This window comes from Halichoeres trimaculatus, unplaced genomic scaffold, assembly GCF_033239565.1.
Source record: "Halichoeres trimaculatus isolate MK-OKI-2021-1 unplaced genomic scaffold, fHalTri1.1 fHalTri1_scaffold_11, whole genome shotgun sequence".
In the NCBI taxonomy this organism is placed as follows: Eukaryota; Metazoa; Chordata; class Actinopteri; order Labriformes; family Labridae; genus Halichoeres; species Halichoeres trimaculatus.
Window position 1 is genome coordinate 16,833,907 of NW_027437189.1, and position 14,533 is coordinate 16,848,439.

General features: G+C 41.0%; 2 protein-coding genes across 2 annotated transcripts in view; both read left to right on the plus strand.

Moving 5' to 3' along the window:
• Positions 1 to 3,949: 3,949 nt before the first annotated feature.
• Positions 3,950 to 7,400, plus strand: LOC141799974 (protein SSUH2 homolog). Its single transcript, XM_074682405.1, has 8 exons — positions 3,950 to 4,178; positions 4,791 to 4,828; positions 4,913 to 4,985; positions 5,277 to 5,406; positions 5,504 to 5,564; positions 5,648 to 5,769; positions 6,988 to 7,050; positions 7,168 to 7,400. The coding sequence occupies exons 1-8, from the start codon at positions 4,156 to 4,158 to the stop codon at positions 7,270 to 7,272; spliced, it is 615 nt and encodes a 204-aa protein (XP_074538506.1). The 5' UTR covers positions 3,950 to 4,155; the 3' UTR covers positions 7,273 to 7,400.
• A 2,171-nt stretch (positions 7,401 to 9,571) lies between these two features.
• The window catches only part of gata5 (GATA binding protein 5), a 5,118-nt gene continuing 156 nt past the window's right edge, over positions 9,572 to 14,533 (plus strand). Inside the window, exons 1-5 of the mRNA XM_074682076.1 lie at positions 9,572 to 10,085; positions 12,131 to 12,300; positions 12,999 to 13,127; positions 13,201 to 13,285; positions 13,581 to 13,708. Coding sequence (XP_074538177.1) covers positions 9,572 to 10,085; positions 12,131 to 12,300; positions 12,999 to 13,127; positions 13,201 to 13,285; positions 13,581 to 13,708 — 1,026 coding nt within the window. The remainder of the gene's footprint in view (positions 10,086 to 12,130; positions 12,301 to 12,998; positions 13,128 to 13,200; positions 13,286 to 13,580; positions 13,709 to 14,533) is intronic.

Here is a 14,533-nt window from a genome sequence, read left to right on the forward strand (position 1 = left end):
GGAAGAATCAATCTCTGTGGGCGGAGGAAAGAGACAAGTGTGTTTAAAAATCAATTACAGTAGATATGGCACGAGTCAGCGCTGCCGCCCCCAGGGATCCTGGGAAATATGTTCTTGCCTGCCCCACATAAGTCTTCTCTACATCCAAATGAACCCGGAGCTCAGGTGGGAAGAGAAACTCCAAACACCAGAGAGCACCAGATCCAGGTCCAGTTCTGCAGTTCTACAATTTTATTTAGTTGTCACTTTGTCCAAAGTGATGTACAACACAAGGTCCAGACCAGAATAGAGTCCAAACCAGATCAGCAGCCTCTGCTGGCAGGTCAGCTCAGACTCTCTAACAAACTCTGTTTACATGTTCCTCTGGGCTGAACTGACCATTAAAATCGCTCTCTGCAGCTCTCCATGTTTGTCTGATCAGCTGATCATGACTGTAAGGTCACACTCTGATGGCTATTTGGCCCTCTGTGCCCCTTTATCTCAGAAGATGAGTGTTTCATTCAGACAGAAGGCAGAACCCTGGACCAAAGGTCTGAAATCTGTGTTCACATTAAAAACACTGAGAAGATGTTTTCTGAGGCTGATGTTACAAACAGATTTAAACTCTTTCATCCTGAACATCATCAGACACACTGCATCAGAGCACAACATGAGAGCACACACACACACACACACACACACACACACACACACACACACACACACACACACACACGCACACACACACACACACACACACACACACACACACACACACACACACACACACACACACACACACACACACACACTATGAATGAAGAGAGCAGGAAAAATGCAGAGCTGGTGAAAATGCAGAGAGGAGGGAGAGTTGCTGAGTGTGTGTGTGTGTGTGTGTGTGTGTGTGTGTGTGTGTGTGTGTGTGTGTGTGTGTGTGTGTGTGTGTGTGTGTGTGTGTGTGTGTGTGTGTGTGTTGGCAGCAGTATTGGTTGGCTCTAATGAAGAGCATTGATCCTGGTGGGTTATGAGCGGCTTTAGTGGCCGTGTTGAGATGTTAATAAGCTGGTGGAGCTTTAATTAGCCTGCTGGAAATGTGCTTACTGAGCGCACTGTCACTCCACACACACACAGACACACACACAGACACACACACACACACACACACACACACACACACACACACACACACACACACACACACACAAACACACACACACTTTTAAAAACACACATACTCACAGTCAGTCATTTCATGGACCAGTGAGAGTGAGACCTAAACAACGTTCTCCATTCATTCAATTAATAGTTTCATTAGAGAGTCACTGACTGTACTAACTCATCTTCATCATCTTCATCATCATCATCATCATCATCATCATCTGCTGTGCTGTGTTTTTCATCTTCATCTTTATCATCATCTTTCTGGAAGTGGCTCAGCCTCAGTGGTAGAGGTATCGTCTCTCAGTCACATGTTACATGAGAACGAACGGTACCTTACTACTTCACATCCAACTACAGCATACCTGATTGCTGCACACCTTGAACAGTTTGAGATCTGCAGCTGAATGAAAGGAAACGACACCACAGCTCCATAAAGTAAAGCCTTAAATTTCAGAGCGCTCCTTGCACGGATAGGATTTGTTTACAGATAGTACTTGAATCAAACTATAACACATAACTTGCGTTCTTCATATGCGTTTCCGTCCACATAGTCAGTCACATCAGACTGATTCACAGGGTTTATTTTTTTATAAAGTTTATTCTGAATTAGTTATTTGATGATAGAAAGAGTGGTTGTGACATCATGACCGACATCTATGTCGTCCAATGAGGCTCCTGCAGTGCTTTGTGCCTTCCAAATGCACCTATGGATCAGCTGAGGAGAGAGAAAGTTTTCTATTGGCTGAAAAATGATTTAACACCCCCTTATGGACATCAGTGGTAGTGCAGGTTGAGACTAAGCCTCTCTGTCTCTTTGATGGCCTAAGGACACACATCTGAGTGTGATGAGGCATTTATAAAAAGAGTGTATTTCTGTACACATGCACACATTTGTCATGCTTGAATCTGTGCTCTCTCTCTCTCTCTCTTTCTCTCTCTCTCTCTCACACACACACACACACACACACACACTCTCACACACACTTGGGAGTGAGGGAGGGGCCTCTGAGGTCCACTTAAAGTCAGTGTGGATTTGATGAGAAGGCCCTTTTGTTTTATTTAGTGAAGTGCTGCCTAATAAGATTAGAGTCAGCACGGTCCTGCACACACACACACACACACACACACACACACACACACACACACACACACACACACACACACACACACACACACACACCTTAGAGCAGTCCCTGATGACCGGTGTGTCCCTCACAGACGGACACAGAGAGAGAGAAACAGGGTGAGAAGCTGCAGAGAGCCCTTTTTTAAAGAAAAAAACAAACACTGCATTACAAATGTATCCAAATTAGTCTGAACCAGTGAGAACCCAAACACACCTGGATCCCGAAAGAGAGGAGGTCCTGATCTTCACCAGGTGGCACCACAAAACATGAGTCAGTTTAATAATTATTGACTGAAGGATTAATTTATATTCTCCCTCCTGTTCCAGACTCGGCTCTGGATGACATGAAGAACATTCACCTGTACAGCAGCTCCACACACTGACACAGCCAAGGGAAGTACACACACTGTGACACTCACTGTGACACAAACACAAATGTCCTTAACAAATGTCATAAAAAGTAACTATATAATAGATTCATCAGGAGTAAGTGAATAGATAAATAAAAAGTAAAAAGTGAAAGTATTTATATTAGTATATTGTACAGTATTAGTATAATGTACCAACATATTAAGTTTTGTTAATATATAATTGAATTTATATTTCATAAATAAATAGTATAAATTCATTTTAAAAGTATAATAATTTGTGGATGTAAAGTGAAGAGTAGGTTCAGAGCAGTGCTGTGACCTGACTGCAGTCTGTCAGGCTTCAGACGCAGTGCAGAGACACAACATCACCATGTTCATGCTGTCCCCTAGTGGTCACATTTTGTACTGCACCCCATGCACGTGTGTGTGTGTGTGTGTGTGTGTGTGTGTGTGTGTGTGTGTGTGTGTGTGTGTGTGTGTGTGTGTGTGTGTGTGTGTGTGTGTGTGTGTGTGTGTCCCTGTGTCTTTGTGTTTGTGTGTGTAATAAAGTTTATATAACTGAGAATAATTTAATTTCTATTTTTTTACAAGAGGTGAGAGGAGGTGAGACAGGAAGTGAGCTATCAGTAATTTATCCTCTGATAGATCTGGTCTCAGGGTTCGGTTCCCATAAAGTTCTGTCATAGCTGCAAAGGATCCTGGGATAGCTTTATTTCCCCTCAGACAGGTGAGTAAGCAACACACCTCTCAGCCTATCTGTAAAGAGTATGCTATAGGAACATCATAAACTGCTGTACTGAAATGTTGCAAAGGGGTGGAAATTTCCACAAACTTTCCACAAACTTCTCATGGGAGGCTAAGTTTGGGAGATTTGGAAAAATTCTGAGCTGTGTTATTAAAAATTACTGGACTTTATGTAGTCCTTAGAGGTGCCTTTAATGATCGTGTGCTTTGGACATCATGAACAGTGCATGTTGGGAGTGTGGCCTCAATAGCCTGGCAGGCAGCAAAGTGCTGCTATGTGGGCTTGAAATAAATGTGATTATTGTAGCCAAAATTATGCAACATATACATACCAAAATACCTAGCTAAATTTAAGTTCCCAATTTGCTGTTATAAATTTCTGCAGCAAGTTTCCGACTTTGAAAATTCCCAGAATTTTGCAACTCTACGATAAACCTTGTGAAACGTTAACCTGCAACTCCATTTACCACAGCTGTTTATGACCCAACCAAAGTGAGAAGGAAGAGAGGAGTTTCTGCTTTTCACACACTTATTAAGGAACTGAGAATACAGACACCGATTACAGATCCTCCAATCAGTCTCTCTCAGATCCTCCAGTCAGCCTCTCTCAGATCCTCCAATCAGTCTCTCTCAGATCCTCCAGTCAGCCTCTCTCAGATCCTCCAGTCAGCCTCTCTCAGATCCTCCAGTCAGTCTCTCTCAGATCCTCCAGTCAGCCTCTCTCAGATCCTCCAGTCAGCCTCTCTCAGATCCTCCAATTGGCCTCTCTCAGATATGGATCTCCATCCTGAACATAGGTGAGTGTTACCTGCTGGATTTATCCTCTGTGCTCTCTTTTAACTTTCATGGGTAAAATCAGATCAGCTGAATGAATGAATGAATGAATGAATAAATGAAAGGAAGAATGCTGCTGACCAAAGGGCCGAGCCCCCCCTTCTGTCTGCACTGAATGTTCTGCTCAGTGGTAGCCTATAGGGGTTTGTCTCTGTATTATCGGTCTGTCAGAGACGAATTGTTCAAATTAATGTCTCATTACTTCAAAAGAGGAGTGATGTGAGGGCCCACAGTAACGTGAGGACCTGATCTAATCCTCACCTAACCTTGATCTAAAGCTCCTGTCTATAGGAGACGAGTCTGACTGACAGCTGAGCACAGTCAACTGTTAATCAAATAAGGAAGTTTGAAATAAAACAGAAGTGAGGAAATAAAGGAAGTCTCTTTCATCTTTCAGTGCAAAGAGACAATAAAAAACACAAAGGAAGAAAAACCACACCTTAGATTCCCCTCAGAGATGGATGAGAATCCCGCCTCAGTCATGAGGATCAGCTTCCATTCTGTCACAGTTTGAAATAATTTAATGATTATTCAATGATTATCTAATGGTCATCTCCGTGTTCTCTGTGTCTTAGCTCAGCCTCAGCTCTCAATCTTGTGATGGAGGATAAAGGTACAGGTAATCTCACTGTTGAACTTGATGAGCCAATCACACAGCCTTTGCTCATCATATGTTCTTTAACGGTTCCTGCTGCAGGTATCTCTGTCCCGCCCTCCAGCCTGCCGGAGGAACACCTCCAGCCTGACCCTCCAGCATTTCCCCAGGGGGAGTAAGTCTCCACCCATCATCACATCCATCCTCATTTCTATCAAAGGACTTAGCTATTAGTTTTTAGTTTCTTTGAGATCTTTGTATGGATGGCTGAAAAGCTGGCCCAAGCATTTATAGGGCCAGAAGCAAATTTTATTTGCACTGAAGCACAGACTACTGTTCGTGGGTGCTTCATCATTCACACATGATTAGTGTTTACCAATACTAAATCTCTCACATCCTTACTTTGACTCTGAGGAATATTGTTCTGAAGTTCAGAGCATGAAATGGTCCTTGTGTGCTTTTTCAGCCTGGTGTCTGTCAGTAAGGAGGATGCTCAGCAAGCCTTCATCCAGCATGCAGCAGAGAGATGCTGTCGCAGTCAGAGACCTGCGGAGCAATGTGTCATCACCAACATGGAGTCTTTCAATACACACAGGGTGATAATGATCATCCATTGTTTTCAGTTCAGTTTGCTAAAACCACACTTTAAGATGATGTAAATGTTTGTCTCTCCCTGTTCATGTCTCTTCACAGTACCGCCTGGAGACCTTCACTGAGACTCGAACCAGTCAAACCGTAGTGATGCCGTGCTACAGTAAATTAAACTGCAGCTTTAATATTATCATACTTTATCATCCAAAACATCTCATGTTCTCTGTTCAACTTTGTTTTCATCAGGTGAGCACATCTTCAACGACGGGACGCCTCCTCCAGAGATCTGGGAGATGGAAGTTCATGCCCCGCCCTTTTTCCAGGACTGGAATCAAACCATCAACATTCCAAACACAGAGGAAAAAAAGGTACCCCCACCCCACACAAACACACACATACACCACACTACACACAGTCATGGATCTGTCTTTTTTCAATCGTTTACATTAATACTGCTGGCCAACAGGGGGAGCTCTCTGTAAAACACACAGGAAGTAGTAGCAACATTTCCCAACAATAAACTCTGAAATAAAAAATCCAAAAGGTGTTTCTTCAAAAAATGAATAGATGTGCCATGACAAATCTGAATATTATCATAAATCTAAATGTTGAATGTTAAAATGTTTTACAAAATTTTAGATGAAAAGTTTTAACGGTTGGCTCATAAGCTAATGTTTGGATTTAATAGTTGGGATTTAACAGTGACATTTTCATGAACAAATAAATGAATTAATTGAATGATAAAACAAAGCTAAGGAAAGTTGTCTGAATAAATGATTCCCACCTTGCTCTCAAAACATATCAAAGCTCTGTGAGGGGAAATTTCTGAAATAGTTTCTGTGCACACAGCTCAACATTTATCTGTCTCCAACAGCACTCATCAAAAAGACACATTATTTTGATAGGGTTTCTAATATATGTTCAGGAGCTGCTGACATTTTTCAATCCAATGTAGGAGACACCTAGTAAAACCCAATTGACCCACACCAAATACTCTCAAACTTCTTAATAACTAAGCCTGAAACATTCATAAAAAAAAAAAAACAGCTGCATGGCAAAAAAGGAAAAAAGTGTTCACTTAAATCCACTCAGAAAATGTACCAAAACTCAATAATCCAGCCTGAATGTCCTTCCAGAAGCAATACACACAGCAGAAAGAGAGGAGGAAAAAAGCAATAACAAAGAGAGAGCCTCTAAGGGTTTAATCATCACTGTACTCCAAGGTACTAAAGTATACACTTGGTGTGTATAAGAAAAACACCTTTTTTGGTTCCTTCATTGATCCCCCTTCATCAAATCCGCCACTTTCTGAACATTTCTTCCTCTGTTCTTCTGAAGCAGGTCAGGTAAGTGACGAAGCCAAGGTAGCTGTCTAGTCTGTGTGCCAAGATAAGCTAAGCTAAGCTAAAAGTCCCAACAGCATGTTTAAAACCTGGAGACATGACAAAGGAGTTCACCCTGGGTGAGGTCTGACTCTCAGAAGCTTAGAGTTAGACCTCACTCAGACTGAAGCTCTGACTGTTAGACCTTACCAAGACTGGCCTCCTCTGTCAGACTAAAGTTTTTCCTGATCCTCTCATTTACAGGCCTGCATCAACTGCTCTGCAACAGGAGAGTCACACTGTTATTTCTGTTATGGCAATGGTCGAGTGAGTAACAATCTGTGAGAAACACACAGACACAGTCACACATACACACACACACACGCACGCACACACACACACACACACGCACACACATTCTAACTTGTCCTCTCTCTCCTTAAGAGTCTCTGTGGGTCCTGTGGTGGTTCTGGTTCTTTTTATATGTCTGGAAACAGAAACATCTGCCTTGTCTGCGGTGGTATTGGATGGAATAGGTTTGGATTGTAACTTCACCTGGGTTTCAGATTCTAGCTATATGATTTTTCACACCTGTCAGGTAGTTGAGGGGTTCTTCTATTACACCCGTCAGGTGATGACGGCTGCTAGTTTTGTTTCCCACAGGTGTTACGGATGCAGCGGTTCGGGCAGAATCACCTGTGAGACCTGTCGCTGATATGAAGACCACAGAGGTTGAACTGATAGTCAAAACAAGGACTGAAAGAAACACTTTTTCATTTCACTGTTTTTTTTTAATCGTATTTAAGCACAGAATAACAAACAAACCAATAATTATAATTCCTGTTTTAAATATCCTGCTTTTACTCTTACTCTGTTTACCATAAGTAATTTTATAACTCTTTGTGAATTCTCAGGTCTAAAACAGATTCTTATGAGTTTTTTTTTAAGTTCTGTTTTTTTTCTCTTTGTTGTTTTTTTATTAGTATTATATTACTTCTATACCTTGTGATGATTTTTTAATGCATTTATCTATATTTTGTCACCCATTTATCCATAATGTATTGAACCATTATTTTTATGCCCAGTGAAATGTGTTGAGATTTAATGAAGTGTTTTGATACTGTAAAAAATAGGCTTTTAGGGCTGCCATTTTTCTCAGATGTCAGTCATAATTCTATCACATTAAAAACCCTCTTTATAACTCAGTAAATTTGTCATTCGTCATTAGACAAATTTTTTGCACATCAGTAGAATAGAATAGAATAGAATAAACAGATCAAATAACACATCTAATTGCAGCTCAAAGTGCTTTACATAAAGACAAACGATTGATAAGTGGTGTTTGTATATATATATATATATATATATATATATATATATATATATATATATATATATATATATATATATATATATACATACATACATACACATACACACACATGTGCGTTTATATACACACATATACATAAATGATAAATATACTACTAAGTAGTACGCCACTGTTATTGTAATGGATGGTTGGTAGGATGTCAAGAGGTTATGGAGACTAATGCAGACCACAGGAGCTCAATTAAAATGACGGAATTTACAACAGATACAAGAAAAGGCAAAGCAATATAACTAAGAGTCTTCTAAGAGAGTAACGAATAAAGAATAAAACTAAGAGACATCTAAGTAAGACACTAAAATATATTTTAAACAAGTAAAAGTATGTTAAAAGATTAAAAGTAAGCTGAAAAAAAATATATGTAAAAAGATAAGAACAAGCCAATATCCAAATATAGGCTACAACCAAATTATAAAAATGGAATAACGTATAAAATGATAAAATACTAAACTAAAAATGTAATGATAAGATTGCTACAAAGAAATAAATAACTATAATAGTCACTTGAAAATAATAAAATTCCACATAAAAGCTAGGCTGAATTAGTGAGTTTTTAGATGACGTTTTTAGATTAAGTTTAAGGTTTTCTAGATGTAAAAGCAGATTGCAGATCCAGAACTGGATTAACAAATCCAAATCAGAGCTTTCTCTAAAGCTTTGAACGTGGGTGAGCCAGGTGAAGGTACAGCAGCGCTCTCTGTTAACACCCCCCCCCCCCCCCCCCCCCCCTTCTTCGGCCGGCCTCTGGGTTATGTCACGTGGGCTCCTTCCATACAAATGTTGCAGTGAGCAGCGGAGCACAACTATCATCACAGACACAGAGACAGGACATCTACAGGATTACCAGAGACAGAGGAGACAGAGGAAGGACAGAGAGGAGACAGGAGACGGAGGAGACAAAAGACAGAGGAAGGACAGAGAGGACTTTTGCTGTGGAACTTCTCCAACCTCAAAGTTTTCAACTCTGCTCAACTTTTACACATCAAACCACAGCGAGAGTCAGCGGCGTGTGTGTGTGTGTGTGTGTGTGTGTGTGTGTGTGTGTGTGTGTGTGTGTGTGTGTGTGTGTGTGTGTGTGATGTGAAAGCAGAATTGGACTTCACAGAACCTTTATCTCCCCTTACTTTTTATCAGGTGAGACAGAGACTCATCATCCTTTATGTGAGGGAGAAGGGGGCGGGGGGTTAAAAGTAGAGAGGGGTTCAAATAGGCTCAGCCTCCCTCTTTTTACTTTTTTTTTAAATCAAATAAATGAATGAATAAATAAACAGTGACAAAGAAACTCCAACGCTGACATTCTCTTCTTCGTTCGTTTATTCTTTTTTTTTTTTTTTTTTTTTTTTTCGTAGACGGCGCACTGGGACTTTGTTTGAGACAATCCCGGTCCAGGTCAGGACCGTTTGTCCTCCACGGTACTGAGACCAGAGTTAGGGTCCCTGATTCTCGGACTTTGTGAAGATGTACCAGAGTCTGACCCTGTCCTCCAACCAGCCCTCTTACTCCCACGACACCGGGAGTTACATTCACCCCCAGGCCAGCTCTCCGGTCTACGTCCCGAGTAGCAGAGTCCCGGCCATGCTGCCCCCCCTGCCTTACCTGCAGGCCTGTGACTCCCCGCACCAGGCGCACGGGCTCGGGGGGCCTCACGGCTGGCCTCAGACCGGCACGGACGGTTCTTCGTTCGGCCCCAGCAGCCCTCACCCTCCGCATGGCTTCTCCTACTCGCACAGCCCGCCGCTGGGCAGCAGCACCGGCCGGGACTCTAGCTACCAAAGCCCGCTGGTGCTCGGTAACGGAGCCCGGGTGGAGCAGTACGGAGGAGCCCTTGTCCGGTCTGTAGGGGGGTCTTACTCTGGACCGTACGCCTACATGAGCCCGGAGTTGGCCTCCTCCTCTTGGACCCCGGGACCGTTCGAGAGCGGAGTGATCAGCCTGCAGGGCCGCGGAGGGAACGTGAGGAGGTCCAGTCTGGGTGAGTCCATATAATAATAATAATAATAATGATAATAATAATAATAATAATAATTATAATAATAATAATAATAATAATAATTATTATTATTATTATTATTATTATTATTATTATTATTATTACTAGAGTCATTTATTAAAGCCTATAATCAGACTAAACAAAAGACTGAGTGAGACCGAGGAGGTTCAGCCTGGGTGAGCTAAAACCCGATTCCAGAGCCCTGATTCAGGAGCGTAGGCCAATTGGCCTCAAATTATTCACACCAATAGGATTGTTATTTTAATACATTTTTTTATAGAAGTAATATTTCATAATTATTGTTAATGTTGGCCTTAGAAATAGTTAGGCTATATATACTATTATATGTATATACTATACACTAGTATAGGCCACTAATTTAGCATTATCATTTTTGAAATAAGGACTGCTGCAGGCTGAGGGAAATTAAGAGGAGGTTTGTAAACGGGACGACAAATCAAAGCGGTTTATTGATAATAATCGACTACCAAAGAGAATTCAGAGGAAATAAAAAGTCAAACCTTATTTCACAGTCAGTCAGTTACCTTACCTGCAGAGCTTTAACATCCAACTTGCCATAAAAATTTATAAATCATGGACATAGTCTGAGATAACCCATATAATTCATTCATAATTCATAAAATCAAAATCATCACAGTATGAAAAGTGCTTATTATATTGATAATAATCATAATGAAATCAATATATATATTGATAGTTACAGAGTCAGAAGGCCTCATAGTGAGCGGCCCTTAACATTAGTTTATTCAGTTTTTAAACGAACATACACACTGTGCAGAGACACACACAGCAGCTCCCATGAACACGAGCAGATCAACGTTTGAATACAAGAACATTATCACAACGCATGCGCCAAAGTCGCGTTCGTATTCCAGATGATTAAACTGTGAGTTTGAAGTTAGAACAGAACATTTTAAAAACAGTTTGAGTTTAGTTTTATTTCGACTAAATTAAATGCTGGGGCCATTTGAAATTAATCCGTAATTTATATCCATAATTTATAAACAAATATCAGACATTATATTTTACTAGAGTGAAAAATAGGCCTAAAAAATAAATAAATAAATACATGTGTGGGTGGTGTGTTTGTGTATGATAGTGAGTATGGTGTGAACAGACTGCCCTCTGAATTAAATTACATACCTCTAACAGGCCTAACAGAAAAAAAAAACTTCACCCCTTTATTCAATCATTCAAACTCTTGCTCTGTCACAAAACCATGAAGCACATTTAACATCTCTGTTTTTGAACCTCTCTACTTATCTCTTTATATACATATATATATATATATATATAAAGGTTTTTTTAATTAAGAATTTCAATGAAAATTGAATAAAAGTTAACATGTCAGTTAACTTCCTCCAGGTGGATGGTTAGTCTGTACTAATGTAAAATAGTGTGTATTGGTGTGTATTAGTCTGTAGTGCTGTGTACTGATATGAAATGGTGTATTTAAGTGTATTAGCATGTATTAGTCTGTATTTGTGTATAATGGTGTGTATTTATATGTGTTAGTGAAGAAGTGTGCTCATAAACTGTCAGATCTAAGCCATTCTGCTGTGACTGGAGAGGATCTGGTCTCCAAATGATCAGGACCTCAGAGGAGTTTCAAAGGAGGCAGTCTGTCAAAGCTCAGATATATAGATATAGTTCTTTCTCCCTCCATGTCAGGATGAACTCTGACCTGTTGCAGGTGAAATTGGCCTGTAGTTGAGCATGTGCTGCGCTGAGGTCTTTATTATTGTGCACAGTCCTTTCAAATGAACAAAATAATAACGAGTACATAAATACATAATAAACATCACAGCTACAGACTTTATGACAGGTGTGAGATAAAAGGAAAGTGGTCAGGGAGATTTTAAGGAAGAGTATTAAGTCCACCTGAGAGAAACAAACAGATATTTGAAGAAAGTTACAGTTTATCTAGAATCAGTGACCTGATTGTATTTAAACACAGAGTATTCATATGTGCATGTGTTCAAGTTTTCATGTGTTCATGTGCACAGACCTGATGGACGAACTGTCCGCAGAGGGCCGGGAATGCGTGAACTGTGGCTCAGTGTCCACGCCGCTGTGGCGCAGAGACGGAACTGGACACTACCTGTGCAACGCCTGTGGCCTGTACCACAAGATGAACGGGATCAACAGACCACTCATCAAACCACACAAACGACTGGTGAGAGAGACACACACACACAAACACACATACACACATGCACTCACAAGCACTCACATACAGAGAGGGGGAGAGAATCAGACATGCCACAGACTATTGATGGACTGAAACACTTAGAGCTGAGCGTTTCTCTGAGACTGGAGGAGGAGCAGATGAGGAGGAGGAGGAGGAGGTCTCCTGTGGTGTGTGTGTTCCTCCTCTGGAGCAGTTGTGCCCCAGCTCAAATCTTTGTTTGCTCTGCAGTGACCATGGCCTTGAGCGAGGCCTTGCAGAGGACAACAGGGACAACAGTCCTGTGAGAAGGATTAACTGTACAAACACAGACACAGTGACAATTAGAGAGAGGCGGTAATATCAGGATCTTTAGGACGATCAGTCCCAGTTCATCATGAAATTTAATAACTCAGCTCTGCACAGACACATGAAACTTACTCAGCTCTGAAACAATCCTGAGCATGCAGCCATTTTAGCAGGTTCATCTGGATCAAATCTCATTAAAAATCTACTTCCTGTTATCAAACTTCCACTGTCTCTCTCATCAATCCATCTCTGCCTGTCTCTGCCTGTCTCTATCTATCTATCTATCTATCTATCTATCTATCTATCTATCTATCTATCTATCTATCTATCTATCTATCTATCTATCTATCTATCTATCTATCTATCTATCTACCTATCTATCGTGGGCAATCTTGCAGCAGTCCACGTCTCGCAGGGCTGGACTCTGCTGCACCAACTGTCACACCAGCACCACCACACTGTGGAGGCGCAACGCTGAGGGGGAGCCCGTCTGCAACGCCTGTGGCCTCTACATGAAGCTTCACGGGGTGAGTGTCCAGCCATAGAGAGAGAGAAAGGGAGAAAGAGAGAAATCTAAATACTGCTCCTTGGCTCCTCCAGGTACCTAGACCTCTGGCCATGAAGAAGGAGAGCATTCAGACAAGGAAGAGGAAACCAAAGATTCCCAAAAACAAAACATCCACAGGTGCAGTCATAATCCAACACCTCTAATGTAACTCATAAGTGACCACAAAAAGGTTTTTTGGGACACTGTAAAAAGCTTACATTCCATAAATGAACATTACATTACATAGGGATGACACAGACTCAGTTCTTCAGTGTGTCAGCCTTTTTCAGTCACAGGACCAATCAATATCCTCTGTCAGGTATCAAACTTCATCTGAGTTTAGGGGCTGACTCTCATCATACTGAGCTCAGATCAGCGTTTGAGAGTCTGTGTATATGATCTAACATGTCATTACTCCGTGTCTGTCCTTTAGGCTCCACCCCCTCAAATAGCACCTCCCCATCCTCCCTCTCTATCTCTGAACACGCCTCTACTATTAAGAGTGAACCCAATATGGCTCCCTCACCGTACACAGGTCAGCCCATCACATCTGCCTCTCAGGTGAGCTTCTTGGTCTCTGGCTCAGAGGTCTGTGATGATATATGTCAGTTGGTCTGACTTGGTCTGAGCTGAAGCATGAGCCTCATTTTTCAGGATGGAATAGAGTGGAGTAAAGTAGAGTACAGCACAGTGGGAAAGAATCACATAGAAAAGAGTAATAGAGTATAGTAGAGTAGAGCAGAACAGGGCAACATAGAGTAGTCAAGTAAAGTAGAGTAGACTAGAGTAAAGTAGAGTTAGGGTATAGTAGAATAGAACAGAGCAGATTATAATAGGGTAGAGTAGAGTAGAATAGAGCGGTGTAGGATAGAGAGGAATAGAATAGAATAAAATAGAGTTGAGTACAATAAAATAGAGAAGAATGGAGTAAAAGAATAGAATAGAATAGAATAGAATAGAATAGAATAGAATAGAATAGAATACAGTAGAATAGAATAGAATAGAATAGAATAGAATAGAATAGAATAAAATAGAATAGATTAGTGTTGAGTACAATGGAATACAGTAGAATGGACTAGATTACAGTAGATTCAAATAGAGAAGAGAAGAGAAGAGAAGAGAAGAGAAGAGAAGAGAAAAGAAGAGAAAAGAGAAGAGAGAAGAGGAGAGGAGAGGAGAGGAGAGGAGAGGAGAGGAGAGGAGAGAAGAGAAGAGAAGAGAAGAGAAGAGAAGAGAAGAGAGAAGAGCAGGGCAATATAGATAAGAGTAGAGTAGAGTAGTAGAATAGAGTGCAATAGCAAAGGGTAGAGTAGAAAAAAGTAGAGCAGATTGGAATAGTCTCTGGAGTGAAGACTGAAACAGAGCAGTGATTTTTGTTGTTTACCT

Excerpts from the sequence above, each read along its gene's own strand:
- LOC141799974 (XM_074682405.1), top strand. The coding sequence starts at position 4,156 with ATGGATCTCCATCCTGAACATAG. Across the intron at positions 4,179-4,790 it reads GATCTCCATCCTGAACATAG|CTCAGCCTCAGCTCTCAATC; the intron begins GTGAGTGTTACC and ends TCTGTGTCTTAG. Across the intron at positions 5,770-6,987 it reads CAAACACAGAGGAAAAAAAG|GCCTGCATCAACTGCTCTGC; the intron begins GTACCCCCACCC and ends TCTCATTTACAG.